We start from the raw sequence: 27,909 nt of genomic DNA, 5'->3' as shown, positions 1-27,909 counted from the left end.
TCATTTATTTTTTAATTATTGAAAATTAAGCGAACTTTTTTTATTTTTTATTTTGCAAACAAAGGGAAATTTACTATTGAAATTAAATTGTGTGATTATACCCTAAAAACCCGCAAAACATGTAGGATTCACATTTAAATGGTATTTTTGCGGCATAATATTTACAGATACTAGTCCATATTGCGGTTTGATTTAAGTGTAATGACCTACTTTTGATTAATTCATTAAAACTATGACAAATTCCGTGACATTCCGCCTTATTCAGTAAATCCAGTTTTTACGACTGGACTCCGCGATTCTGTCCGCGTCTTCCACATCACGGAAATCATAGCCCTACATTAGGCATTAAGGATATGCTATTAGAAACATTAACATCATGATTTTCTGTAAAGCTACTTTTAAACAATGTGTATTATGCACTGTGCAAGGACAAGGACATAGACTGGTGAGCACTCACAAGCTACCAAGATGGCAGATTTAAAATCAAATGTCTTTCTCCAGCAATGATTTCGACCTTCTTGACTTAAAGTTTTTTTGTTGGTGCTACAGTCAGAAGGATGTCAACCAGCACATTAAATGAAACGGCACACTTCAGTTTCAGACAATGACTATATGGATACAAATACTTAGCAAAAGGGAACTGATGCCTATAAACTCACGTCACAGCTAAGGGCCGTTTCACATGACTTGAGTCAAGGCTGCAATGGTTTGACCTTCATTGGTTACACTTCTAAAAGCCTACAGCAAACAGGGTCAGAATGACATCAGACTGAACTTTGAGCTTTGCATTTGCATTACAACACCTGACCTTCTTCAGGTTATGCTTTATGGAATGTAAACACGAATCATGTGAAAGTGCCTTGAGACTTCAAACGGTGTGAGTCAATTCAAATATGAACACAAGATATTCATAAAAAGAGCAAAGCCTGGTTTTTGACACTTCATATTGTTGTATTAGACTGTACCAAGGCAAATGTGCACTCTTGAACGGCAAGTAGCAGAACATTGAAAAATGTCTATTTTGTTGTGGACACAACGTTTGCTTGGATATTGATTTTACAAAAAAACGCTTTTGCTTCCTTCAGAGGCTTGAAGTCCAAACAGAATACTGAACAGTACTGTCTTTAACCCTCTAGGCACATTAGAGTAAATAATCAGGATGAACACAAACTTTTATTTTACAGACGGTGCAAAACTGAAATGATGACTTGACAATAAATGAGATGTCAAACTGAAAAGGCAGCAAAATAAAAAAAAAAAAAAAAGCCTAGCTTATGTACACAATTTATTCGATACAAATAAAAAAAAAAAAAAACACTCTTTTTAAATTTCATATCATCAAAACTAGTAGAAGATCATAAGAAATAACGGCAGAGTTGTCCAGCAGCGTACAATCACACAAGGCCCTGATTGGCTTTTAGTGTTCGTAAGTCATGTGATGGTGAAAGCGTAGCAGCGTGGGTGGAGCTCAGGAGCTGATTGGAGGGATGAGGTCAGCTGACTCCAAAGTATCCTCACAGGGGCTCTGGCAGCCGTCCGTCTGTTCGGAGCGCTCCGGATTGGGCTGCTGTTGAGTCTGAAGCTTCAGAATGAGCTCCTTGATCTCTTCCCGCTTAGTTTTCATCCGTTGCTGGGGAAACCAATCCAATAAATTCATCGGGAGATGAAAGCTTGGAAGAGGCTTCTGAAAAAAACATATAAATAAAAATACATATATAAAAAAAAGAATAAGAATCAATTATTATAACTTTCATCAGCATGTAATAATTTTCTCTTCTCTAAAGCAATTTTTGGTGACACAATCAACATGAATGGAGAACAATGTAAACAATTTATTATGGCATTGTTGTTGAGCCTTGCACTGATGAATGGTTTGTTAGCTGTGATTCAACTATTTGAAAATCACAACAAAATCTATGAGAAAATCACCTTTAAAGTTGTCCAATGAAGTTCTTAGCAATGCATATTACTAATCAAATTAAGTGTGGATATATTTACAGTAGGAAATTTACAAAATAACTTCATGGAACATGATCTTTACCTAATATGCTAATGATTTTTGGCATAGAAGAAAAATCGATAATTTTGATCCATACAACGTATTTTTAGCTATTGCCACAAATATACCCGTGCTACTTATAACTGGTTTTGTGGTCCAGGCTCACAAATATAAAGAAAATGAGGAAGCTCTGGGAGTGTTAGGAAAAAAAAATTAGTGTGAGGGAACAAAATGTTAAAAAACTGTTTTTCTTTCATAATCTGTGTGACTTTATTGTGGGGAAACCAGTCCACCCTTACATATAAAGTTCCCATGAGTCCTCTCACCTCAAAGAAGCTCTCCACATACTGCAGAATGTAAACTCCACAGTCACTGAAGTTATCCTGCTGGGGCACACGAGGACTCGAGCCCTTCATCACATCCTTCCCAAAACTTCTCTGGGAGCCTTTCTTTACCTCCCACTCCACCTCTAGATACCTGCACAAACATCAGGTCAACACTCACTAATACAGATACCAGCATAAGTGAGAACTTATGGCCACTCCTATTACTGCTTAAAGCTCCTGTTTTATTTTATTAATTGGTACCATTCTCTGAGGTCTACTTATAATGTTATCAAGACTTTTACAAAAAAAATAAATAAATAATAAAATTCTGTCCTCTTTTGACCCCCCCTCATCAGAACACTTGGTTTGAATAGGCGTGCCAGATTGAAGACTCAGAAACGCCCACTGCTATGATTGGCTAACACTTATGTATGTTTGACAGCCAACATTCTTCACAGATGAATGCTGCAGTGATTTAGGTTAAAAATGCACAAATAACACAAAAATCAGTACATATTAATCAATCAGTAATAACAGACTAGTGTTGTCACAATAGCAAAATTTTGACTTCAATACGATAACGGACAAAAAAAAAAAAAAAATCACGATACTACTACTGAACCGATACTACGAATAACAACATGGAACAACTTAGAACAACAGGAAAAGTAACTGAATAATAGATTATCCAAATGAAGATCATATTTTTTTTTTTATCTATGAAAACAAAGCATTTCATTCTCTCTTTAAAAAAAAATAAAAATAAAATAATAATAATCACATGCCAGTGCCACTACACAGGATTATGGTAAACAACTACCGAGCCTACAGGTATGTAGATATCTTTGCTATATTGGTAAATTAGCTTAAAGGATAAAGCCAAATCTTATTTTATGATATAGTATTATTTTAAGAACCTAGATGCAAGTAACAAACTAAAGGACAACTACAATAAAACAAAGACGCAAATGAAATAAAAGAGGGCCCTATGAAATCTGTTTTATTTTTTCTCAAATTCCATGTTAATTTTTCTAGACTATTTTAATGGTTACATAAAAAATATTTATCAAAAAGTATGTCTAATTAATTGAAATCATTAAAAACTTGCATAATTTAACAGCAATTTATTAGAAGTTTAAAAAAAATATGTTTTAAAGGCGCTATGAAATACGTTTCATTATTTTTCTCAAATTCAGTTTTTTTATGAATCTCCGTTTTCCATTCATTTTCTGGATTCTTTTTAAATCGTTTCATTACATTTTAATAATCAACAGCATGTTTAATTAATTTATAAATGATAATTAGTTTGATAAAGAATTAATTTATTATAGGATATTTATTTTCTTTTTTTTTCAGAAATACTGAAAAGAATTGTCTGGTAAATCAATTCTGGTAATTTTTTTTTTTTTTTTGTAAATATTCCTTAAACCTTGTTTTAATAATATTTTTATTATTAGTAGTAGTACTATCTTTACATTAAGTAACATAATAATATATTTCTGACTGTCAAGTTAAACCGAACTTTTAATTTGACGGGTTGCTGTGAAGACCTTCAGGATCTTCATTATATGATGATAGTTTTCCGCAAAAGAAATGGCAAAATGCTCATGAAGTGACTCTCAGAGCAGTTCTAGGGGTAATGTTCATGTGTTCATGTACTCGTATTTTGTGGTGGCAGAGGCTGAAAACACCACGAGCGTCATGCGTATGTGTGTAACGTTAGTAAACAAAACTGAGCGTCTGCGCCATTCACTAACACAGACATGCAGAAATACGGCTCTTATTAAAATACATTCTAAAAGTACCGTTACTAGTAAAATGCATAATCGTACCGTTTTTAAAAGCAGGGTATACATTTTAAGTACCAGTATATAGTGCAACACTATAACAGACAAAGCAATAGAGATCACATAACAAAACCAGTTACTCACACTTTTGTGTTGCAACTTTACTGTCAGATCCAACATAGTTTGCACAGCATCGTCTTTTAGTTTCAATCTTTCTGAAAATCCTGTGTCAAACTGTGCCTTGTTTGTACATTTTTGTAAATGTATATGATAAAACGAACAAAAAAAAAAACAAGTTCTTACTGACGAGGTCTGGGACTGTTCATCCACTTTTTCCTAATTTAGAGATCAGAAGTCAATGCAAAGACTGTGTTTTTTCACAACTTGGCACTGCACAGCACAGCATCTTGTCTTCAGAGCCATCTTTATTGCTTGATTTCTGCATACCTGCATTTCCCCCCTGTTATTTACACTACATGTGTGAACCGGTGGGCGGGGCTAAACAGAAGCAGGCGTTGATCATCTTCTGTGGAGGTGGTAATTAGCCACACTATTACGTCATAGAGTGGCACATTCCACAACCTGCTGTTCTGGCAGACTGGCTTTAATATAAGCTGTTTTTAACAAGAAAGTTTTGAGTTCTGAAAATTACAGGATGTGTTTATAATACAATGACCTCTTATATGTCAAAAGATCAAGGAAATTTTGATTGCTCAGTTCATGACCCCTCATGCTGATTTTTATTTTCAGTAGTTTGTGTGGAAGTAGTAACTTACTCTCGTAGCGTTTTCACCACAGTCGATCGGGTCGGCCCACGCAGTGAATCCATGATCAGAATGCAAGGCCTGAGGAGTTTAATAACATGACAGTGAGTGCTGAAAAATATACATAAAGCTTCACAAAAGATACATACAAGTTGATTTATCTCAAATTCAGGAATTGAATTTGCAGTTGAATTGGAATGGAATAATGCACAACCCTGGATTTTGTTTCCCTTTTTCCATCATTGTTTATAATATACTGGTTTAGACTGTGCTGTTAGATGGTTAGACAAACAGGTGTAATGTTGGGTAGTCAAAGCTAATGTCTGCAATTAACATGTTTTTGACACATTTATCTAATTTGATGTAACTGATCTTTTCTTTCCTTTTTTAAATTCAATCACCATTTTTGATTGAACAAATCAACTATGCAAAGTTACATTCACAGCCTGAAAGGAATTATTTTATTCTCACTGTTTACAGATGGTGGGTTTGGACGTCCACTCAGCTTTGTCAAAGCTCCCGCAGTCATCAACCAAACTGTCATCTTCACTACACTCGTCCTGAAAACAACAATAACAACATGAAAACAGATAAACAAAACTTTCAAACATCACCCAAGTACCCATGCCACATCATATTCTTGTCAAAAATCAAACACACATAATACACATTAAACAATAATAATAAGAGCTGCACATAAGTGGTCCGCATGCGTGACCAAAATAAGAATATGTGGTGTGTACGTAAGTTCAGAGCACACATTTGCATACCGACATGTTTGCAACTGTTAATGCACAATTACCATTTATAGATTGACACACTGCAATAGTGTATAAGATTTCAATTCGAACTGAAAGCATAATTCTAGGCTATTCGCTGCCGTTTTCAAAGCACAATGCAAAAACGCGACATTTCATTCAGTGATGCTCTTCACTGAACGCTCTTAATCAGAAGGCCAAAGTATACTTTGGCTGTCCACGTCCATGCACCATCCATATTACGTACTTGATGGCAACCCTCCAAGCTAAAAGCTTTCTAATTTACGTTTGAAAATGATGAAAATTCACATAAAAAATACATTGATGACATACTGACATATTGATGAAATATTTAAATATTTATTCAGCTTTTATATGAATTTAACCTTATGACTGGTTTTGTGGTCCTGGGTCACATTTTCTTTATTATTTTAAAAAATAATAATAATAATAATAATAATAATATTATTACTAAAGTCCAATTATATTATCATCACTATTATTATTATTATTATTATTTTATATATATATATATATATATATATATATATATATATATATATATATAAAATGGGTCACACTGTGTAGTGTGAGGACCAAACCAAATCTCCAGGTCTCTTATCAGAGTCAGGCTTAAAACTTATGTGCACCACTAATAATAATAAAATGTTGTTGTTGATAATTTTTCCATTATGTAAGCCTGATTAATAACTTTGTGAACTCTAGTAACCTAATCCAAATATCAGAAACTGAATGTGACTATTTTTAGGTAGTATTGAATGACCTCACATCCTTACATGTAAATATGAAGAAAACCTCAAACAAATGCGCAGTGTTGGAAACTATTTTATTACAATTTCTGTTTACTAAAATAGTTCCACTGTTTCCTTGTCACCAGCAGTTTGCATGTGTAACATTTTTATTTAACATTTAAGTATGAACAGAAACATGTAAAAGTTTAGGGTTAATATATATTGCTTTTGAATGTTTTTCAAAGTTGAATTTTCAGCATCATTACTGCAGTCTTCAGTGTCACATGATCCTCCAGAAATCATTCTAATATGCTGATTTTAATTATGCTGATATTTTTGTTAAAACTGTGTTCATTTTCGTTTAGGATTCCTTGATAAACAGGAAATTCAAAAGAACTGCATTTATTTAATAGAAAATCTATTTAAATAGAAATCTTCTGTAACACTGCACAAAGTAAACAAATAAATCTTTACATCCCTACAATATATCCTCATTTTCACGACTACATTAAAAAGTAAGCTTTGATACCACAAACTGAAGTGACTTACCTGACATGAGCTTTGGTCATCAGAAGGACGGGAGTCATCTGTTCCATAACACTCGATTATTCTGTGTAAACCATCTGGAATTACAAACAAACGGAAATCAAGCAGTGACACAGCCGCAGTCTGCTTTCATTCACTCGTGTGACTCACTTGTGCTCACCTGTGTACTGCTGCTGTCTGTTCGCATCACCCGTAGACCTGTGCGGGGCGGCCGCGTGCTGCCTGATGTCGTCCGGCTCTTCCGAACCTCCATCAGCGGGCGGGCTGGAGGAGACAGCAGTGCTCTGGGCTTGAGTTTGAGGCTGGTACAGTGGGTTTGGCTCAACATGAGGCTTCTCCAGACCCGGAAAACAGATTATGGCAAGATACCAGTGTGCACTAGATGGACATAGAAAGACAGCTCATGAGATTAAAAGTCTAATTAAAAAAACCATGACAACACATGCATCGCTTTAGGCAGCTGATTTGAAATGAATCACTAAGCATTTGAAGCAATTTGACATGTTAATTCAGTGTGAAATACCCAATAAATTAATAAATAATAAGCAATTCAAGCTTTCCATTTCCCCTGACCCATACAAAAATTGATTCCAGATTGTTTTTTCTACCATCAAGTGTAACAATCACATTGTTATGAATCCACAAGATTTTAAAAAACACGAGCTGATACTACAAGCAACGCCCTTCTCTAAACCACAGGAACAAACTGAGGGAAGACTTTACACTGTCAAACTTCCATTTGAATAACAATGAAAGACAATCACCTGCATCTTTCCTGTCATGATCAATTCCTCATGTAATCGATAGTTAAATAGAGACAAATAAACAGTGTCTTACGACTCATTGATGGGCACAAAGATGAAGTCTTTCTGAAAGAGATCCACGTGACGTGTCCATGTCTTCACTCTGTTGTGTTTCCTCTTCTGTATGCTACAACACATCAAACGTGAAATTCATCTTAGTATTAAACCGACAGCACAGCCGCTAAACTCTGAGGAAATGTGTACATGTGCGTAGATGACGTGAGCTCACGGTAAGCTGGACGTGTCGACTGTGTTTCTCCGTTCTCTTTGATTGAGTCTCTTATAGAAGAATGAGCTAAACACATGACTGCGGACAGCATCTTCCTTCTTCAGCTTCTCCAAAAACAGGTATCTAGTAGCACACAATTATTAGATAATGTCAAATTAATGCCCACATACAAAGAATCTTTCATGGGGTAAACATATTATTTTGAAAAACACTGTATTTGGTCATTATTGGCACAAAAAAAGATAATGACTTTAAATAGAAGTCGATGATGACGTCGTTGAGAAACTCTCCGTCGTTCAGACAGTGGAGGTCCTCATTGGTTACAGAGATTCCTCCTTTAGCAGGTGGCGGGGGGTAAACCAACAACCTACAGAAAAACAACAATAACTTTATCGGCTCAGATTATTTTCATTTAGGATCTATATATACATATGGATAGCAAAAATGTATTTTTTTGACAAAATGTATTGAAAATGTAAATACATTTTTGAGGTCAAAACATTTTTACAAAACATAGCAAAAAATGCATATTTCTGAAGAGAATATTTTTTCACATGTTGTGACGTACATACAGTTGAAGTCAGAAATTTACATACACCTTGCAGAATCTGTAAAATGTTAATTTTTTACCAAAATAAGAGGAATTGTACAAAATGCGTTTTTTTATTTAGTACTGACTTGAATAAGATATTTCAGATAAAAGATGTTTATATATAGTCCACAAGAGAAAATAGTAGTTGAAAAAGTTTAAAAGTTCAAAATGTTACATACACTTGATTCTTAATACTGTGTTGTGTTTTTTTTTCTTCTTTTGTTTGGTGATAGTTGTTCATGAGTCTCTTGTTTGTCCTGAACAGTTAAAACTGCTACTGTTCCTCAGAAAAATCCTTCAGGTCCCACAAATTCTTTGGTTTTTCAGCATTTTTGTGTATTTGAACTCTTTCCAACAATGACTGTATGATTTTGATATTCATCTTTTTACACTGAGGACAACTGAGAGACTCATGTGCAACTATTACAGAAGAAGCAAAAGTGCTCCAGAAGTAAACATGATGCATTAAGAGCTGGGGGGTGAAACCTTTGTGAATTTGAAGATTAGGGTAAATTTAACCTACTTTGTAAGTATCTTCTATAGCTTCTGAAAGGGAAAACTAAATGAAAAAATATGATATTTGAAAAAATATGATGGCAAAAATAAGGGCAGAATAAGAAAAATGTACACATCCTCATTCTGTTTAAAAGTTTACACCCCTGACGTTTTATGCATTGTTTTTCCTTCTGGTCATCAGTGAGCGTTTGAACCTTCTGTAATAGTTGCATATGAGTCCCTCACTTGTCCTGTGTGAAAAGATGGATCTCAAAATCATAGAGAACCTGTGGGACCTGAAGGATTTTTCTGAAGAACAGCAGGCAGTTTAACTTCAGGACAAACAAGGGACTCATGAACAACTATCACTAAAAAACAAACAACAACAAACAACAACAAAAAACTGCTGTGGATCATTAGGGTTACATTTAACATATGTAAGCTATTATTATATTATAATTACTATTATAATGGTAAACTATTTTCTCTTGTGGACTATATGTATGCATCTTTTGTGTGAAATATTTTATTTAGGTCAGTACTAAATAAAAAAAATAACATGCATTTTGTATGATCTCTCTTATTTTGGTAAAATTAACAAACTTTGACTTCAACTGTATGAGTGCAACACATTATTGAAAAAAAGTGTAGTTTGTTGATTGGCAGAGAGAAGTCTGTCATTTTCATCACAATATCAGGTTATGACATTTTGATTAAACACAAGCTGCCAAGAGAAGATAATAACGGGAATAAAAATGTGAACTACTGGCCAGACTGAGCCCTGTGCCAAACATTATTAAAAAAAAAAAAGGGAGAGAGAAAAAATAAATAAATAAATAAAAAAAAATCACTGTGCCACACTGTTACGTTTGGTCAGAATCTTACTTTATGATAGGACCAGTGAAGGTTGGCTGGAGCTCTGCCATCTCGTCATCCTCTTCACAGAACTCCTGGAGCCGAGCAGACATGCGCGTTCGCACACTCGTCGCTGCACAAGTGATGGGGGCCCCAGGGGCTGTATTTGCTGTTGCCACGGTAACTGTGACAACCGAAAGGGATGCCGAGGCTGATGCGGTTGAAGATGAAGGTGCTGCTGATACTGCAGTTTTCACCTCTTTAACCTGAGGTGAAGGACAAACATCCTGGCATTGAGCTTGAATACATATCAAGTCATAATTATCACGATTGAGCGCAACATAAGTCACCTTCTCTTTTTCTTTGGAGGCTTTATTGTACTCAACCAGTCGAACGTTGGCCTCATCAAAAGTGATCTTCTTAGGGAAATCTTGCAGATTGTTGTTTTTGCCGATTTCAGCAAGGATATCCTCCAGAATCATCTGTTCTTGCAAGCTGGGGCCGATCTCGAAAATCAATACAATATACTTCTCATCAGCTGGAGAGCATCGACAGAAAAAAGAGAGGAGTAAGATGTCAGACCTAGTCCAAATTTAAGCAGTAAAACCACCAACAAACAAAAAACCAAGAGCATAAAGTGGCCCTGAAACAAACTCACTACCAGTTCTGAAAAGACAGTGTTTTAAACAGGGTCATATGACAATAAAACTAAATGTAGATCTAAATGTAGGGCTGGGTGATTTTTCAGATTTCATCAATTATTTATTTTTTAGAAATTGAGGAATTGCGATTTTGAATAGAAATAATACCAAACATTAGAATTAGACCATCTGACAATATGCCAATGAAAACAGTAAAGAGAAAAGAATGATTCAACCACCTGTCGGCGCACGTGATTAACCGCTCGCATCAATAGGCGCCATTCACACAAAATGCGCTTTTGTGTTAACAAAGATGCAAAGCAGGCAGTGGAATAGGAAAACATGCAAGAAGATGGGAGTGAACAGTCATTTTGAATTTGAATTACCTTGACTTTTGATTTTTTAAAGCATTTTCCTCTTAATATTTCTTAACATACAATATGTGTAAGACATGTCTGTACAAGATGCAGTTGTAGTTCATGCATCTTTTCTGCAAAGATATTTAACAAGTGATTTGTTTAACATTTACTTCATTTTGACAACTTCATGTGTGGTGCACTTGGAATAGAATTTTATTTAACCTGAGGGTTAATAAAGAAAAAGTTACTTGAATCATGTTGTAGTTACATTTTCAAGTTGATTAGCTAAAAATAAAAGATAAATGAATAAAAATCGAGAATCGATTAAACATTCTAAAAAAAAAAAAAAAAAAAAAAATGCTAGCCATATTTCATATTTTCAATAATCTTTAAGAATCTTTGTAAAACGTTTTCATGTCAAAAGATATTAAAGGGATAAGCATAACTGTAGGGGCATGATGAGTGAAATAATGCGATAGTATTATCGCAATGTCCCTTGGTAACACTAGTAGCGTAGAAACTGCATACTTCACTTTTAAGGAGATGCTTTATAGGATTAGCTCACTTCCATAACAAAAATTTCCAGATAATGTACCCCATTGTCATCCAAGATGTTTATGTCTGTCTTTCTTCAGTCGTTACCAAATTATGTGTTTTGAGAAAGGATTTCTCTCCATGTAATGGACTTCTATGGTGCCCTTCTATTTTGGAATTGTGACTTCTAAAATGCAGTTTAAAAGCTTCAAAGGGCTATAAATGATCCCAGCCAGGAAGAAGGCTCTTATCTAGCAAAACGATCGGTTATGTAAAAAAAAAAAAAAAATAAAAAAAAAATTACAATTTACATACTTTCTAACCTCAAACGCTCGTCTCATCTAGCTCAGTGTGAACTCATGGCAGTTAGGGCATGTCGAAAAAATCCCATCTTATTTTCTCCTCCAAAAAAAAAAAAAATTAAAAAATTGTTTCGCTACATAAGACCCTTCTTCCTCAGCTGGGATCGTTTAGAGCCCTTTGAAGCTGCATTTAAACTGCATTTTGGAAGTTCAAAATTGGGGGCACCATAGAAGTCCATTATATGGAGAAAAATGCTAAAAATGTTTTCCTTAAAAAACATTATTACTTTACGACTAAAGAAAGAAAGACATGAACATCTTGGATGACAAGGGGGTGAGCACATTTTTGTTCTGGAAGTGAACTAACCCTTTAAAAGTAACGTAATGTGATCGAGTTCTGATACTCACTGTTGCCGTTGCAGTCGTACCATATTCCTCCTTCGTCCTGAGACATCTGCAGCTGAGTCTGTAATCGCTGGCACTCCTTTTCGGTGGTCTGCAGAAACAGGACCGGCAGCTTCTTGACGGTACACCACTCACATCTGGTCAGCTCCGACGACAGCAAATAAACGCACTCCAACACATTTACCTCGGGACCTTCGATCATGACACCACAGCAAAGAAATGACAACTTAAGTCTTATTTTATGACTGACTTAACAGCGTCCTGCTTTTTACTTTAATGTTTTTATAGCAGATTCTTACCTTCAGTCTCCAGATTTATGTACTCTACTGTAAACTAGAAGGTAGAGAAAACACACAATGAATAACAATAAAACTCACAAACAAAACATACACTAGATTTAAAAACTCAATTCCAATCTCTGCAGGAAAAATGAATCTGTTTTTTGGTTGATCTCACCACAACAGGTTTGGTGACCATCCTGCGTAGAGTGCCAATTCTTACACTCCTGCAATCCAGAATAATACTGCTCAACTTCTGCATCTGACCCATTTTCCTTTTCTTAGCAGATGGATCTTCACACACAGTGTTCCCAAACTACATGAGAAAAATTAGAGTTTAATAATAATAATATTAATAATAAAAATCATACACACTCACATTCATCCTTTCAAACCAAAGTTTGAAAGACAAAATAAAGACTAAATTGTTACAGAATCTTCTTTGTCACATGTTTAAAATAAACACACACTTCAAACAACAGAAATTGGTCAGTGAAATTTTGGCAGGGCAAGCGAAAATCTGAAATACTGAGCCCTGATTTCAATAGACAAAAATGTAGCAACAGTGTGGAAAAAAAAAACAAAAAAAAAAAAAAAAACAGACATAACACCGCTTACTGGATCTCTCATGCGACTCCTCCTAGGCACCAAGGTTCTCTGGTTTGTCTGTGTGAAAAAGTCACTGTTAGGGTCCTCATGTTCATCTGCTGCTTTAACCGCCGCTTCCACCCGACCACCAGAGGGAGCGGGAGAGGAGTGGGCAGAGTCCGCGGGCCGCGGCGACACGCTGTCCAAGCGGTTAACGGTCCCTGTGCTGCTGACACCATCACTTTCTTCATCCTCATCGCTGGACAGCACAACTGCGTTTCATGAAAACACGTGAATGACACAATCAGGATTACTGGTGTCAGTTTTTGGTTGAAGTCGTCGTCCACTTCCAGAACAACAATTTACAGATAATGTACTCACCCCCTTGTCATCCAAGATGTTCATGTCTTTCTTTCTTCAATCGTAAAAAAATTATGTTTTCTGAGGAAAACATTTTATAATTTTTTCTACATACAGTGGACTTCAATGGTGCCCCCGACAAAAATGCAGTTTAAATGCAGCTTTAAAGGGCTCTAAACGATCCCAGCCGAGGAAAAAGGGTCTTATCTAGTGATCGGTTATTTTCTATTAAAAAAACAAAAAAAACAACAACAATTATATACTACTTAACCTCAATTGCTCGTCTTGTCTAGGCCTGCGTGAACTCTGTGTATTCCATATAGTTAAAGTATGTTGAAAAAATCCCATCTCATTTTCTCCTCCAACTTTAAAATCGTTCTACATCTCTGCAGAAGTACTGATCCAGTGTTTACAAAGTGAACATGCAAAGAAGATCAAACAGTCTTAATAAAAAATAAATAAATAAAAAATAAAACAGCGATGTAGGGTGATTTTGAAGTTGGAGGAGAAAATGACCTTTTTGACCCTAACTGTATTGACCTGGATTACAGAGTTCACACAGAGCTAGACAAGATGAGCGTTTAAGGTTAAGTAGTATATAAATTGTACTTTATTTTATTTATTTTTTTATTTTAGAAAATAACCAATTGTTTTGCTAGATGAGACCCTTCTTCCTCGGCTGGGATCGTTTACAGTCGCATTTAAACTGCATTTATGGAAGTTTAAACTCAGGGCATCATAGAAGTCCATTATATGAAGAGAAATCCTGAAATGTTTTCCTCAAAAAACATTATTTCTTTACCACTAAAGAAAGAAGGACATAAACATCTTGGATGACAAAGGGGTGAGTACATTATCTGTACATTTTTGTTCTGGAAGTGAACTACTCCTTTAAGCCTGATCAAATATGCTTTTTAACTCAGTTGCAATTAAACAGTACAAGAATATACATAATACAGTATATTTATGTTGTGATGGTTAATATTAATAGTAACATTCATTGTATGTTGCTTAGTTGCAAGTTGTATGATCTTTTGTTATGCACGATGAAGCGTTCTTGGGTTTGTTGAAAGATGTTATAAAAACTAAATAAATCCAGCGATATTACGTGTTACGCAGTGTTGCCAAGTCCACGGCTTTCCAGCGGAATTGGGCTACTTGTACACTGTTGCCGTGGGTTAAAGCGACCCCAATAACGTCATATTTAGCCTGAAATGTACGAATTTACCAGGGGAACCCCAACAAAAAAACATGTATTTTATACCTCAGAATGCAATTTTTAACAGGGGACCCCTCTCGAAACGCGAATGGGCTAGTTTTGAGTAGCAATTGGGTGGGTTTTGTTGTGAAAACCTGGCAACCCTGGTGTTATGTCACCAAATCACCTCTAACTGGTTTCTTGAACATGACAGCTCACTATACTCAAATGGCCTCCTTTGGGATGTGGTGAAATGGGAGATCTGCATCATGGATGTGCAGCTGACAAATTGGACAAAACTGTGTGATGCTATCACGTCAATACGGACAATATAAAATCTCTGAGGAATGCTTCCAACACTTTGCTGAATCTATGGCATGAAGAATTAAGGCATAAGAGGTTACAACCCAGTACTTGCAAGGTGTACCAAATAAAGTGGCCAGTAAGCGTACGGGTTACTTCTCTGCCTTTTGGTCCTTGTTAATGATAGGGTATTGCTAATGGAAAAGTCTTACTGAAAACGAATCAACAAATGTTTGACATGTTGATCATTTGCAGCATACAGTGTTATGTGGTGTAAAAGTGTGAGGTGTACTTACTGGGGTCATTTAATTCACATGGTTTGGTGATCTGCTGTTTCTTGCCTCCGGCTTGCTTGAGTCCATTAGACGCTGAACTTCCCGACGTGGCAACGAGTCTTCCATTGTGCGGGAGAAGCATCGCTCCATGCGTGATCCGCACCGATGGGTTCATTACAACATCTATCTGTTGAGAGCAGCCTCCAGAGGTGGACTCGTAAAAGCTTTTGCTTATTGAAAGCGGCGCAGGGGGCGGCTGTGAGCGAATGGAGGGGCGAGGGGGCAGCGTTGATGTAACAGCAGGAAAGGGCAGAGTCTCAGCAGGTAGGATATATCCACAGCGGTCACATTTTACATGGTCCTCACTTGGCTGGCCACATTTACCACAAACTGTGAGGTAATCATCAGGCTGAAGGGGCTGCTGGGTGTGGAAAGACCCAAAAACAATACTCAAACACCTTTCACACTTAACATTACACACAACTAAGACAAAAACGTGCAGGGTTTTAGCAAGTGAATAAGGGCTCTGCAGTGCGACCATTTCAGTCGCATTTGCGACTGACCCGATCAGCATATCTGTGTTTGTTTGGAGGGGAGCTTCAACTGTTTCTACAGGTTTTAGCAACGCTGAGTAATGTATCACAGGCATATCTCACCAATCCTTTCATCAACAAAGTGTAAAGAGAGTGTAAATAAGAGATTCACTGTGCAGTGTAGAGAGCTTTGTTGGTTAAAATGGAACTGTGTTTGGAGATTGTGATGAACTAAGACAGTGGTTCCCAAACTTTTTCTGCCGAGCCCCCTTTTGCAGAATAAAAAAAAATTCAATTGTTTTTTTTAAACAGATTTTCTCATATTTTCTTCACTTTGTTGTAGCTGCGATCTTTGAAGTAGATTCATCATCAACGTTACGTTTACCTTTTCCAAAACTTGTCCATGCTTAGAGCAGAACTACTATGCGTCATTTATTCATAATTTTACTCGGCTAACGGCAGTTCTCATTTCTGATATCATTTGCACCATCTAGTGGTCTGTTATTTTATGACAAAAACCGACACCTACTGGCAGTTTTAATTTCATTTATTAAAGTATCTTTTCAGTTATTTAAATCATTTAATATTCTATATTCATTTTTTTTTTTTTTTAATTTAAAACAATCTCAACATGAATTTATGAATTTGATTGCACTCATGCCACCTCTGAGCCTCATTAAACATATGAAAATCTAAAAAGTCACCTTTGTGTTCTTCTGTGCCACCTCTGCAGTACAAATTAATTTTGTTAATCCTGATTTTACTTGATTGGTAACTTATGCTGTTGTTTTAATTAGACATGTTGAAAAGCTTTATAAAATAATTTTTTTACAAATTTGACATAAAAGATGACAAAGTTTGAAACATGCCATTACAAAGGTAAAAACAAAATTCCCCTGTAAATCACTTTAAGGAGTCAAATATCACTTCGTAACGGGAAGGCTAATTTTTTATCAGATTTTTTGATTATTGATTACTTAAGAAAATGTAAGTAATAAACTGAAAGGAACACATATCAATAGACCTTAGTAAGGGTAGCACCATATTTACTGAAGTACAGCGTGTTCAATGGATTGTACTATTGTTTAACATAACGATCTTTCAAGAATTTTTACTTTTTATTTTACTACAAAAAAACCTTAAGCATTGATTAGCTCTGCTCTCAAATGCTTATAATATTCTGATCACACTCCAAAAAAAGTGATGTTCTTCAGTATTTTTGTCTTGTTTTCCAGTGCAGATATCTAAAGATTCTTAAAACAAGATACTTTTACTTGAGAAGCAGAATGACAAATCTTGTTTTCTGTGAAACTGATCAAAATGTTTATGATTAAAACAAGAAAATATCTGCCAATGGGCTCAGAAAAAAAAACAACTTATTTTAAAGGGAAAACAATTTTTGTTACATTTTTTTGTTCTTGTTTTAAGCATAAATTCTCAGTAAACAAGACTTTGTACATATCTTCATTTTGCATCTAAAGGAAATGTATCTTGCTTTTTCAAACAAATGCCCTTAAATCAATACAAAAATACTGAGTAAGATTTGCAATGCATGCAACATTTAATGCCATTAACTTAAGACTTTGTGGAAGGGCAAATTAAGATTTTTGTTTTGAAACCCTCATTTGATTTCTGCACATTCACTGTCTCTGCATTTAGACTATTGGGGTAAAACAGAAGTATAAGGTATGGTCTTACCTCAACTGGTTTGCCCACAGGAGCAGGACTATCATTCATTGCCCGCCGTTTCTGATGGACGCGTCTCTTAACACTGTCTCCTGAATCTAATGAGTCTGTACAGTAGAACAACAGACATGTACAACAACTCATTAATTTGACCAAGTGTTTCTAAGATCTCCAAAGGTCTCAAAGCATCTCAGATTAATCACTATTAATGAACTAAAATTAGCCAAATTAACAATTAATATATAAGATTATCTGTTAGATAAACTGTTTTGCTTTCTGTAAATTATGACAATGAGAGAACTGATTGGTTCGTGTCCGTCTGCTTACCTGAAATCTCAGGACAGGTGAGAAGAATGTTGTCCAGCTCAACTCCTTGGATCAAATCAGATCTGGACAACAAACACATTGGCAGGCAGCGTAAGAATTATAAAATACATCAGATCACTCAAGAAATGTCACAGCCGATGTCCCGGGTTCAATACAAATTAAGCTCTATCAATATTATTTGTGATCATTTTGGAGTAGAAAAGTAAATCTGTTGTAATCATATTATGCTGCAGATAGAGCTCAACTTACTGAACCTCGAAGAAAAAAAACATTTCATCACACCAACAGGCTGTAAGAAATACTGTATGTGGCATATAACCACACAATGTGCTTCAAAATAGAAGTGGGTGAAGTTTTAGTAACAGGAAAGTCAAGTGTGCCTGATTTTAAAGGTTTTTTTCAGCAGCCAAGAATGTGAATGAAGCTTCTTTGACCAAAAGTACAGGCATAAACACAGCTAAGGCTTGTCTGTTACTGTTCACTACTTTTAAGACAGTATTACTCCCAATCAAAATATAATATCTGAAGGTGAATCAGCCAGTTTTTATTGGGCGATGTCAGCTCATCCAGCACCATACCTTTGCTCCAGCTTTCTGATAGGGGGAGAAAACTGTGCATGCTGGAAGAGCCGCCCCTGAACCATAACTCCTTGAGACGGCGCTGGACTCATTATCAGATAGCTGGTTCGACTGGGGAGCGGAGACACACTCACTGAATGAGCTGTTTCACTGGGAGACCATCAACAATAACACAGGGTGTGAGCAAATACATTCAATCTAAAGAGAACTTTTTGCCCCCAACCCCAAGTGTTGAAAACAAAACTGAATTTTTAAGTCCTTAAGCTATAATAATTATAAAAAGATTTTCTTTTTTTACCCATTTGCCCTATGCTATATGATAATCACAATTATTTTGCTCTAAATGCAATCACAATTATTCGGAACTATTGACATTTTCGATCCAATTAGTAAAATTAGTAAGTTTTACATTTTATCAGAATTATTTTACTGATTTATTTTCCTACATTTAGTTTCTTGATGTATTATGTTCATCATATGAATTACCACTCTTCATATTATGAAAACTGGTAAAAGAATCTTCTCTCCGTAACTAAACCAGTGAAATTCCTAATATTAACTCCAACAAATCCAAATTATGTTTATGTTCTTTTCTATTAAAACAACAACAAAATTGAATTGTTTGATATTATTATAAACACAATCACAAACAACATAATAGAGAACTACATCAGATTTATTACAGTTCATCACTGAGCTTTGCCTGCAGATTTAGTGCAGCAAACAGAGTGAAAGAAAACATATTAATCGTTCATTTGAGCAGATCACTCAAATGAAGGCACTAAGCTCCAACATACATTCTTGCCATTGTTTGCAACTCACAGCACTTGTGTATTAGGGGTGTGCGATATCATAATTGTTGTTTGAACGATGTTCAGTTTGACATTATCGAGTATTTTGCAAAAACCATTCAAAACAGAGTGCAGTGCACATATCACAAGAAGTCTAGATTAGTGCGTGTGTGCATTAACAGTGCGTACGTAGACAGAATATTGCCTGTTTTTGCTCTATTTCGTCAACAAAAATCATTCCAAACACAGCTACGGCTGGTTTTGCGTCTCTGAACAACATGATGGTGTTTCATTCCTGAATGATTCGACCGTTTAAATGATTCGGTTCAATCGCAATGACTCACTTACTAATTGACTTACTGACACCTACCGGCGGTTTTAGTTCCACATTTAAAGTATCTTTTTATGATTTAAATCATTTGAAATATCATCATTCAACGTTTTGTGTTTAAAATATCAAAACATTATTTATGCATTTGTAACTGCAGGTTAAATGCATTCATGACCTGCATTAAACAGTGTGTAAATACATTTAAATGCCACTTCAGGTGCAGCTTCTGTGTTTCCTTTGCATTGCAAAGAGGAATTTTGTTGATACTGATTTCATTTTTGTTTGGTTACAGCCCAAATGTAAGAATTTGACTCAAAAGGTAATGCACACTTTTAGGAAAAAAGTTAAAAAGTTAAAATGCCCATAAAACGTAAACATGTATTTAAACTTATTGGAAAAGATTAATTTCTATCAGTGTAATATCGCACACCCCTATTGTGTATAGTTAAAATCTTGAAAATCTGGCAACCATTAGTGTAAAAGGCAGTGGAAGCGTGTTACCAAAGCAAGATAACACAAAAGTAAATAGAAAATGAAATAGTTTCTGTATAAATAACCAGAGGGCATATATCTCACATGACTATGCTTATATAATTGTGAGTAGCAGAAATTAAAGTAAGATTAATCGTGCAGCCCTAATACATAGACACACACAAACAAACACACACAATACAATACAATACAATACAATACAATACAATACAATAGTAATACCTAAGCTTGCTAGCTCTGTTGAGTGGCCTTAATTGATTTGGACGTCGTTCATGAGTCTCCACAGACCCATTAGCACTGAAGCGCTTCATGGATGGAGTCTGCCAAAGACAGATCAAAGTGGTCAGGTTATAAGGTCATACTCAACTGAACAGACCAGCCATACCAACCATCAAACAGTTCATTAGCATGTAACTGACCACGGTTGGCCGAACATATGTTGTATTATACCATTACCATTTTAATTAAACCTTTGTCTATTCCAGTCATTTTTAAATGTTACATCATATAATGACATTTTAGAAAATTGTGCACTTTACACTTTGTTGCTAACACTTTGGGGATGGTCCTTTATCCCCCAATCCCCCAAACTGATCAAAAAAAAAAAAAAAAAAAGTCAAGATGTACAAAACAGACCATAAGAAACGGAGATGTTAGTCCTGTCTGAATCTATGTGTGGAATCGCAGACATTGGTTAGTAAGAACTGCAACTCAAATGTGTCTTAGAAACTATTTTTTAAAATCAGGCTTTAGACTGCGTTAGTGATGTTGAATGCTCTTTGTTTGCTTTCTAGTATTTATTTTCAGTCTGAACAACCATTTTGATTTAGACAAACATAAATGTTATGTCAGCTGCAGCTTCTGTTTTACTTTTACAGCTGAACAATGACTTTTGTTGATGCTGATAAATAAATTATTTTATTTGTAGCAATCTATAGTATTCTAATTGTAGTAACTGGAGATACATTTAATAAGGTACTTGACCTGGAAATCAGTTCCAGAGTGAAAATATTGCCCCCTAAATGGAAAAGTAGATTTCTGTCCCTGGAAAGCTTCAAAACAACAAAAGTGGTACCGTAATACTTCATGACACATCAATTGGTATTGCACTGGGGGTGGGCGATCTGACAATTTTATATTGTGACCTATCTTGGAGACTTCTACAATCTACTTTTATGTCCTCATAATAATGTTAAAGCAATGACTGCCTATTAGATGACTGTGGCTGGTCATGTGTGGTGACGTATCTAAAAAAAAAAATTATAATAACTTAACATGAGCTATCAGTAATAATATGATAAATCTAATTTTAGCATCAGTTCAATGATTATCAAACAACAAAAGATGGAGAAAATCGCTCAATGCTCTTCACTGAATCACTTTATCCCTTTAATTATAATGAATGTATATTTGATTCATACAGTGATGCAGTGTTTTAAAGTTTAATTCAGGCTTTAGTGATCATTTTGGTTGTTTAATGCAACACTGTGTTTCAGGGCTGTAATGATTATTTTGGTAATCGAGTAATCTGACGATTATTCTGATGATTAATCGAGTAATCTGATAATTATATTTTTTTTTTTGCAATAAGAACAGATCTAAGTGAACAATAGCCTTTAAAATGACTTAAAATACATATATAATAGCAATAATAATTAGTTCATATAAAGTATCAAAAGCAAGTAATAGTTTTACTGAACAAAACTGTTAAAATATATAATGTATTATAAACAATAGAGATAATGTACATCATGCATTATAACAAATACATGCAGAGGGCTCCAACGGCCTGACGATTGTTTTCACACTTTACTGCACAATCGAATCCTTGTTAATATTGATTCAACATTTAATTTGAACAAATGTCCACTTAATCTTTAATATTTGTCCATTTCTTTATCATAGAAAAGCTACAACCACCGTAATTTCTTGAATATGTGGACATAAAAACGTGGTTTGAACTTTTATTTTGAAATTGAAATGAACAGTTAGCATATTGAGAAAGATATTGATGTATTCTCTTTTTCCTTCATAAATTTCTAAATGATTTACCTTACAAATCTCATGTTGCGTTCCCAGATGAATGTTAGAATAAATCCAAACTCACAGCAAAATCCAGAGATGGAGTTTAAGACGCTCCACACATGTATATGATAACAGCTGTACGTCAGCATTTACTGTGAACAGAGCCGCTCTGAGACGCACGTACGTAACCTGTACGCATGTAAACAATTGCACATGAAGAGTTCAGATGCAAAACCAGCTAAAAGCCATCTCGGTCAAAAATGAGATGATGATACTGAGTGAATGCTCCTGACATATAGTATACGTCCATAAAATACTTTTACTTCAAACTCGCTAAATTCCAGCCTCAGCCCAATCAGAAGTACCAGTACTTACATAGAAACCTATACAAAGTAGCCAGAAAGAAATGCTAATTTAAAAAAAAATATGTCAGATGGATTTAGAGGCTTTTGCATCTGAACTCTTCATATATTAAACCTGCATCGCATATATTATTCAACTGAACCATAGCATTTGAGAATTCCTAATAGCATTATGCTTTATTATTTTTTTTAAATGGGTTTAATATGTAGAATGAGCCACTTCCAGTATTTTGCCAATTACTCGACACAGGCAAAATGCAATCGAGGATTTATTTATTATTATTATTTTTTTAAATCGAATACTCGAAGAGAACAGAGGAATCACTGCAGCCCTACTGTGTTGTTTTAAAGTGCTCCTATTACTCCTTTTCAAATATGACCTTTCATGCAGTGTGTCATGTAGCTGTATGTGAACATAAACTATCTACAAAGTTGTGAAGCCGACAGTGCACGATAAATAAAGTTATTGTCAAATCAAAAAAAAAAAAAAAAAAAAAAAAAAAAAAGAGTCGGCTCACAATTGCCTCAACGAGTCGTCAGGAATTCAAATCTTATTCTGTTATTCCCACCCAAAAACACAGTAAAATTTCCATGTGGTTTACGTCATGTCGAGAAGACGCTGTATCCTACACTGTAGTAAATTTGTTTTATATTCACTTTTTAAAAGATGAATCTACAAAAATTTTATTTTCTAGCGATCGTTCAAAATACATAGATGTGTATGTTATGTTGTGAAAGAACCCTGCACATGTTTTGCTAACCGGCTAAATCACGCTTCTGTAGCTGTGGGTCTGAAAAACTGTAGTCTAAAAATTTGTGATTGATGCAGCTTGACTGTCTGTCTGTCTCATTAGTTGGAGTAAAGGATGGCGCACAGATAGGCTTTCACACAGAATGCGGAAAGCACTGCGCTATGAAACCCATTCATTTCAATTGCTTGCGATGCACGAGGACGGCTTGTTTCTGCGTTGACCAAAGTGCACGCCGCGCTCAAAGTTTAAATTAGTTGAACTTTTGCCACTGCGCTCTGAAGGGCTGCAATGAACCCAGCGGCCATCGCAGTGCTTTCCGCGTTTGGTGTGAAAACCGCTTTATGCATTATACAATGCTGATGTTTACAACATAGAGGTGTGCCCGCTTCGCTTACATAAGCAAACTGCAAGCACTTTCCACGGTAGTCTGTGCTAACTTGTCGATCAGCCACTTCAACCGTTTCCCTCTGGCTCGAATTAGTAAGGTAAAATCGATGCCATCTTTTCTATGTATTGACAAGTATCCAGGACTGTCAATCAGTTATGGCATTGGGCGTTTTGTTTTCGACAAACGCTGTACGTGGTAAACCAATCATAAAGGACTGCGCCATCTGACCAATCACAGCAGTGAGGGCTCACGGAAAGGAGGGGTTTAGAGAGACTGATTCTCGCACGAGTCATTTACAAATCATTTAGAAATGAGGTGAAATTAAATCTATTTTTTGAGAAAACTAAAGTGTTTTTTGACCTTGCATACATGTAAACCTGTTTTAGGAGACTCATAAAACAATATTAACAACCTTTAAAATGGCATAATAGGAGCACTTTAAATTGTTCAAATAGATAGGCATTTTCCAGTCTGGATATTCTCAAAAATACATCTCAAAATTAAAAAGATCTATTTTGTGCGATAAAATCGTGACATGATACTGCACCGTAAGACATAATTAAGGTATACATCTGTTACACACCAACGATGCAAAACACCAACAGAAAGAAAACAATACAGACCCAGATTGGAGCAGGAAAGAGAAAGAAAGAAGACTGGAGCTCAATCGCTGAAAGATAATTGAAAGAAAATGAAAGATAATGGAGCATGTGTGAGGGACTGTGGATACCTTTATTCCCTCAGGGGAAAGCTCCTGCTGGCCACTCACTCGCTCCATGGTCACAAGGGCGGCGCTGGTGGAAAACGAGAGAGACACTTAGGGGCCATTCACTCAGAACATGCATTTGCTTTGGGAAAAGTGGACACTGACTAAACACCTCCATTTGAAGGACTGTACTGATGACAAAAACTAGACTGGCCATGACCTGGAAAAACTTACAGGCAAACCAATGGCTTTAAGGCACAATTGACTAGTGGGCAATAGTGCAGCAAACCACTATACGTATGGTTTTAGCAGAATTTGTGATCATTTAATCACGTAGGGCTCTGTATTGCTTTAACTTCCATTTGGCCTTGCTGTTTCTGTTGAGCATAATAATAACATTTGAGTCAAAGCAGCTTTAAGCGTGCAGGAAGCGTTCATGCAGAGATGCTTGAGTGGGCTGTAAGCTGCTCTGTGCTAAATGGCCTTACTCATGTCTGCTGTCGTCTTCACTATCATCTGAGAGAGAACACCTCCAGGTCTGCTTAAAGCCTCCATCTCTCCTGTCCTCACATTTATCCAGAGCTATCAAACACATCAGAACAACGCATCAGAACATGGCCATAAAATAAATGATTTTAAAAGGAATCAAATTTTTATTTTCTTTTGAAAACAATTGAATAAGAAATAAAATCAAAATATACATCGATTTTTAACTCCAATATGCATTTGTGATGCAATGAGCTCCAAAAAGACTTTAAACCACCAGTGATTCATGGAAACTGCTCAAAAATTTGAAGACATTCTTAATGTTATGAGCTATTTCTAGATCACATACTGGCTGTATTCATCAAACTTTGTTCATCAATGAATCCTCCACTTGCGGCAGTGATCTTAAGATATTAAAGGAATAAAGCAATAGCCATAAATGAACATTTTGTCATCATTTACTAACCCTCATGTCATTCCAAACCTGTTTGACTTACTTCCAAAAGATGTTTTGAAAAATGCTGTTTTGGTCACCACTGACTTTGATCGTACAGACCAGCAAAACATATTACGTTCACCATCATCAATTACCATCCAATCTTTTGCAGTGCATGAGATATCAATCAGTCTCTCAAAAATGAGTAACACCAAATTTTGATTCACAAGTGTACAATGACTTACAACAAATGCAAGTAAATGTGTACACTCCATTCAGTCTTTGAAGAACCATCTCTCTGTTACCTTTTTATAATCTGAAGAACCTTCTTTCACCACAAAGAACCTTTTGTGAAATAAAAATGTTATTCAGATGTTACAGCATCTTTATGTAACTATTTAGACAAAAAGGGTTCATCTATGGCATCATGAAGCACCTTTATTTTTAAGAGTGTACTCAATAATTTGGTAATTGGAAACCGACAATATGTGACCCTGGACCACAAAACCAGTCTTAAGTCGCTGGGGTATATTTATAGCAATAGCCAAAAATACATTGTATGGGTTTTTTCTATTATGGCAAAAATCATTAGGAAATTAAGTAAAGATGATATTCCATGAAGATATTTAGTAAAATTCCTACTGTAAATATATGAAAAATTAATTTTTGATTAGTAACATACATTGTTAAGAACTTTATTTGAACAACTTTAAAGGCAATTTTCTCAATATTTTGATTTTTTTGCACCCTCAGATTCCAGGTTCTCAAATAGTTGTATCTCAACCAAATACTGACCTATTCTAACAAACCATACATCAATGGAAAGCTTATTTATTCAGCTTTCAGATGATGTATACATCTCAGTTTTGGAAAATTGATCCTTATGACTGGTTTTGTGATCCATGGTCACATATATAGTTGTTTCCATGCTTTATTAAGTACAAACATGGTACAGGTCTCTGGAGTGCCAAATCAGCATATTAGGAAGATTATGTAATACAATGTTTCTTACAATGTGTAATTAGTGTGTCACATTGTGTCAAAAGCAAACAAAACCCATTCAAATGAATGAGGCGGTCTATGCTGGATGAGTTGCGTCACACAGGACCAAGTCACCAACAATAAACAAATACACTGCTCAAATATTGATTTACTGCACGTGTTTGCACTACTTCCGACAACGGGACAAATGGATTTGCAACGTTCACTTAGACAGCCTCAAACCATTGCATCACATCAACTGACGTAGTTTTAGGGCATTTTCACACCTGGCATATTTACAGCGTTTGTATCTGAACCTGGCACATCTTTTAAATCGCCTTTGTCTTAAATTGCTGTGTAATTGCTCTTCTCCAAAACAGGTTCATTACAAGAATGCTATCCTGATTAATGGTCTAACTGGTAAATGATATAAAATCTTGCATATCATTTACAGACTTGCATAAACACACTTTGGTACGCTCTGAAATGTTACATTGAAAAAACAACCCAAACCATGAAGAAAATGCAACATTTTAACAATTTAAGTCTCTGTTTCAGAACAAAGCAATCAATCTTTAGACACGGTGTTAACAGACAGACATAATGGAAAAGAAGTACTATTTCTATCACAAATCAATTACGCTATTATTGTTTTTGATTATTCATTTATTTTAAAAACATGGCCATTTTAACTTCCTGTCATTCTTTGTATTTACATAAGTATCTGTAAAATATCTATTGCGTAAAGCGCTGTTTTCACTCTTCTGACAAGGCTTTGTCAAACCAACATTAAAGTGTTTCTTAATAAAAATGCATACAAATTAGAAACACTTCAATTAGATTTTCCAAGTGTAACAAATGCAAACATTTAATTAATGCCTTATAATGTATTTTGATGCAATGCAATAATGCTGATGATGAAACCAGAAGAACAGTCATTCGTTTGTGAGAGGAAAACAATATTTAATGTATATTTTGATATTACTGTATGAGATTGGGGCCCACGTTAAATCAATGAGAAACACAGCTAAAAAAAAGTCAGCGGCGATAAATGCATAGATATAGTCTTATTTATTGTTGATGACAAGGTATAATGAGTAAATGTAGTTTTATTTAAGACATATTTTTTTAATTCAACGATTTCTTAAGTTTGTTTATATCGTCGCATAGAATCAGGCCTCAGTCTGTTTTAGCATCCATACACTGAAACAGATACTTTAACAAGAGGACAGACCTTCAAACTACACATTTGTAACATAATACACTTTAATGTAAGTGTATTTATCGTTTAATCACCTCAGATGTTTATATTTTTGCAGCGTGTATGCAAGCTCCTCGGTTAGCACATGCGCTAACGCACACTCGATGAAATCTGACGGATAATACATATTTATACGCTAACACAAGGCAAACTGCACATTAAAACACAACAAAGACACAAATAAACACAAACAGATAAAGCCCGTGTCTTACCTTCAATAAATAGACTCTTTTTATGATTCATGTTGGTCCATCCCTTCAAACGAGGTTAATCTCGCGCACTGCACTTAAGCGACTTCTGTCACTTCAACACTTAAAAACACGTTAATATTTCACATCTGATTTCATGAGTTCATATGGCAATTTAACTCATTCTATATCAGATCATGTCGCTTTGTGTTTTCAGTCCATCTTCAGTCCAAATAAGCAGAAATTCCGCTGAAAACAGGACCAAAGTAAAAAAAAATATCCGTCTGACCGCGGTGATAAAAGATGATTAATCTGAAAAAGATAATTTAAGCGACCAGTGTGGGAGACTAAAATGCATTTAGTAAAACATGAGATTTTAAGACATTTTGTGAAACTCTAAGCGGTTAAAAGTGCATTATTCTGCAGCATGAAGCGCT

The 27,909-nt window shown here is 35.4% G+C and overlaps 1 protein-coding gene across 5 annotated transcripts; it reads right to left on the bottom strand.

The window, feature by feature from the left end:
* Positions 1 to 393: 393 nt before the first annotated feature.
* senp6a (SUMO specific peptidase 6a) lies at positions 394 to 27,909 on the bottom strand. 5 transcript variants are annotated; one of them, XM_051104488.1, is made up of 23 exons: positions 27,497 to 27,909; positions 24,609 to 24,702; positions 24,145 to 24,208; positions 20,110 to 20,207; positions 18,274 to 18,423; positions 17,696 to 17,757; positions 17,381 to 17,475; positions 15,171 to 15,570; positions 13,044 to 13,285; positions 12,604 to 12,741; positions 12,447 to 12,480; positions 12,151 to 12,339; positions 10,257 to 10,444; positions 9,937 to 10,172; positions 8,215 to 8,331; positions 7,965 to 8,087; positions 7,770 to 7,862; positions 7,093 to 7,310; positions 6,936 to 7,009; positions 5,348 to 5,436; positions 4,889 to 4,957; positions 2,326 to 2,476; positions 394 to 1,684 (listed from the first exon to the last, which is right to left on the bottom strand). In XM_051104488.1, the coding sequence occupies exons 1-23, from the start codon at positions 27,525 to 27,527 to the stop codon at positions 1,469 to 1,471; spliced, it is 3,171 nt and encodes a 1,056-aa protein (XP_050960445.1). In that variant the 5' UTR covers positions 27,528 to 27,909; the 3' UTR covers positions 394 to 1,468. The 5 variants fall into 5 exon arrangements, with proteins under 5 accessions (XP_050960445.1, XP_050960446.1, XP_050960447.1 ...); XM_051104489.1 differs by having other exon boundaries at positions 15,171 to 15,567; XM_051104490.1 differs by having other exon boundaries at positions 18,274 to 18,384.

Source organism: Labeo rohita, unplaced genomic scaffold, assembly GCF_022985175.1.
Source record: "Labeo rohita strain BAU-BD-2019 unplaced genomic scaffold, IGBB_LRoh.1.0 scaffold_73, whole genome shotgun sequence".
Taxonomy (NCBI): domain Eukaryota; kingdom Metazoa; phylum Chordata; class Actinopteri; order Cypriniformes; family Cyprinidae; genus Labeo; species Labeo rohita.
The sequence above is the reverse complement of the archived record's forward strand: the minus strand, read 5'-3'. Positions and strand labels throughout refer to the sequence as shown.

Excerpts from the sequence above, each read along its gene's own strand:
- senp6a (XM_051104488.1), bottom strand. The coding sequence starts at position 27,527 with ATGAATCATAAAAAGAGTCTATTTATTGAAG. Across the intron at positions 18,424-20,109 it reads AACAGAGCTAGCAAGCTTAG|TGAAACAGCTCATTCAGTGA; the intron begins GTATTACTATTG and ends ATGGTCTCCCAG. Across the intron at positions 10,445-12,150 it reads GTACGACTGCAACGGCAACA|CTGATGAGAAGTATATTGTA; the intron begins GTGAGTATCAGA and ends GATGCTCTCCAG.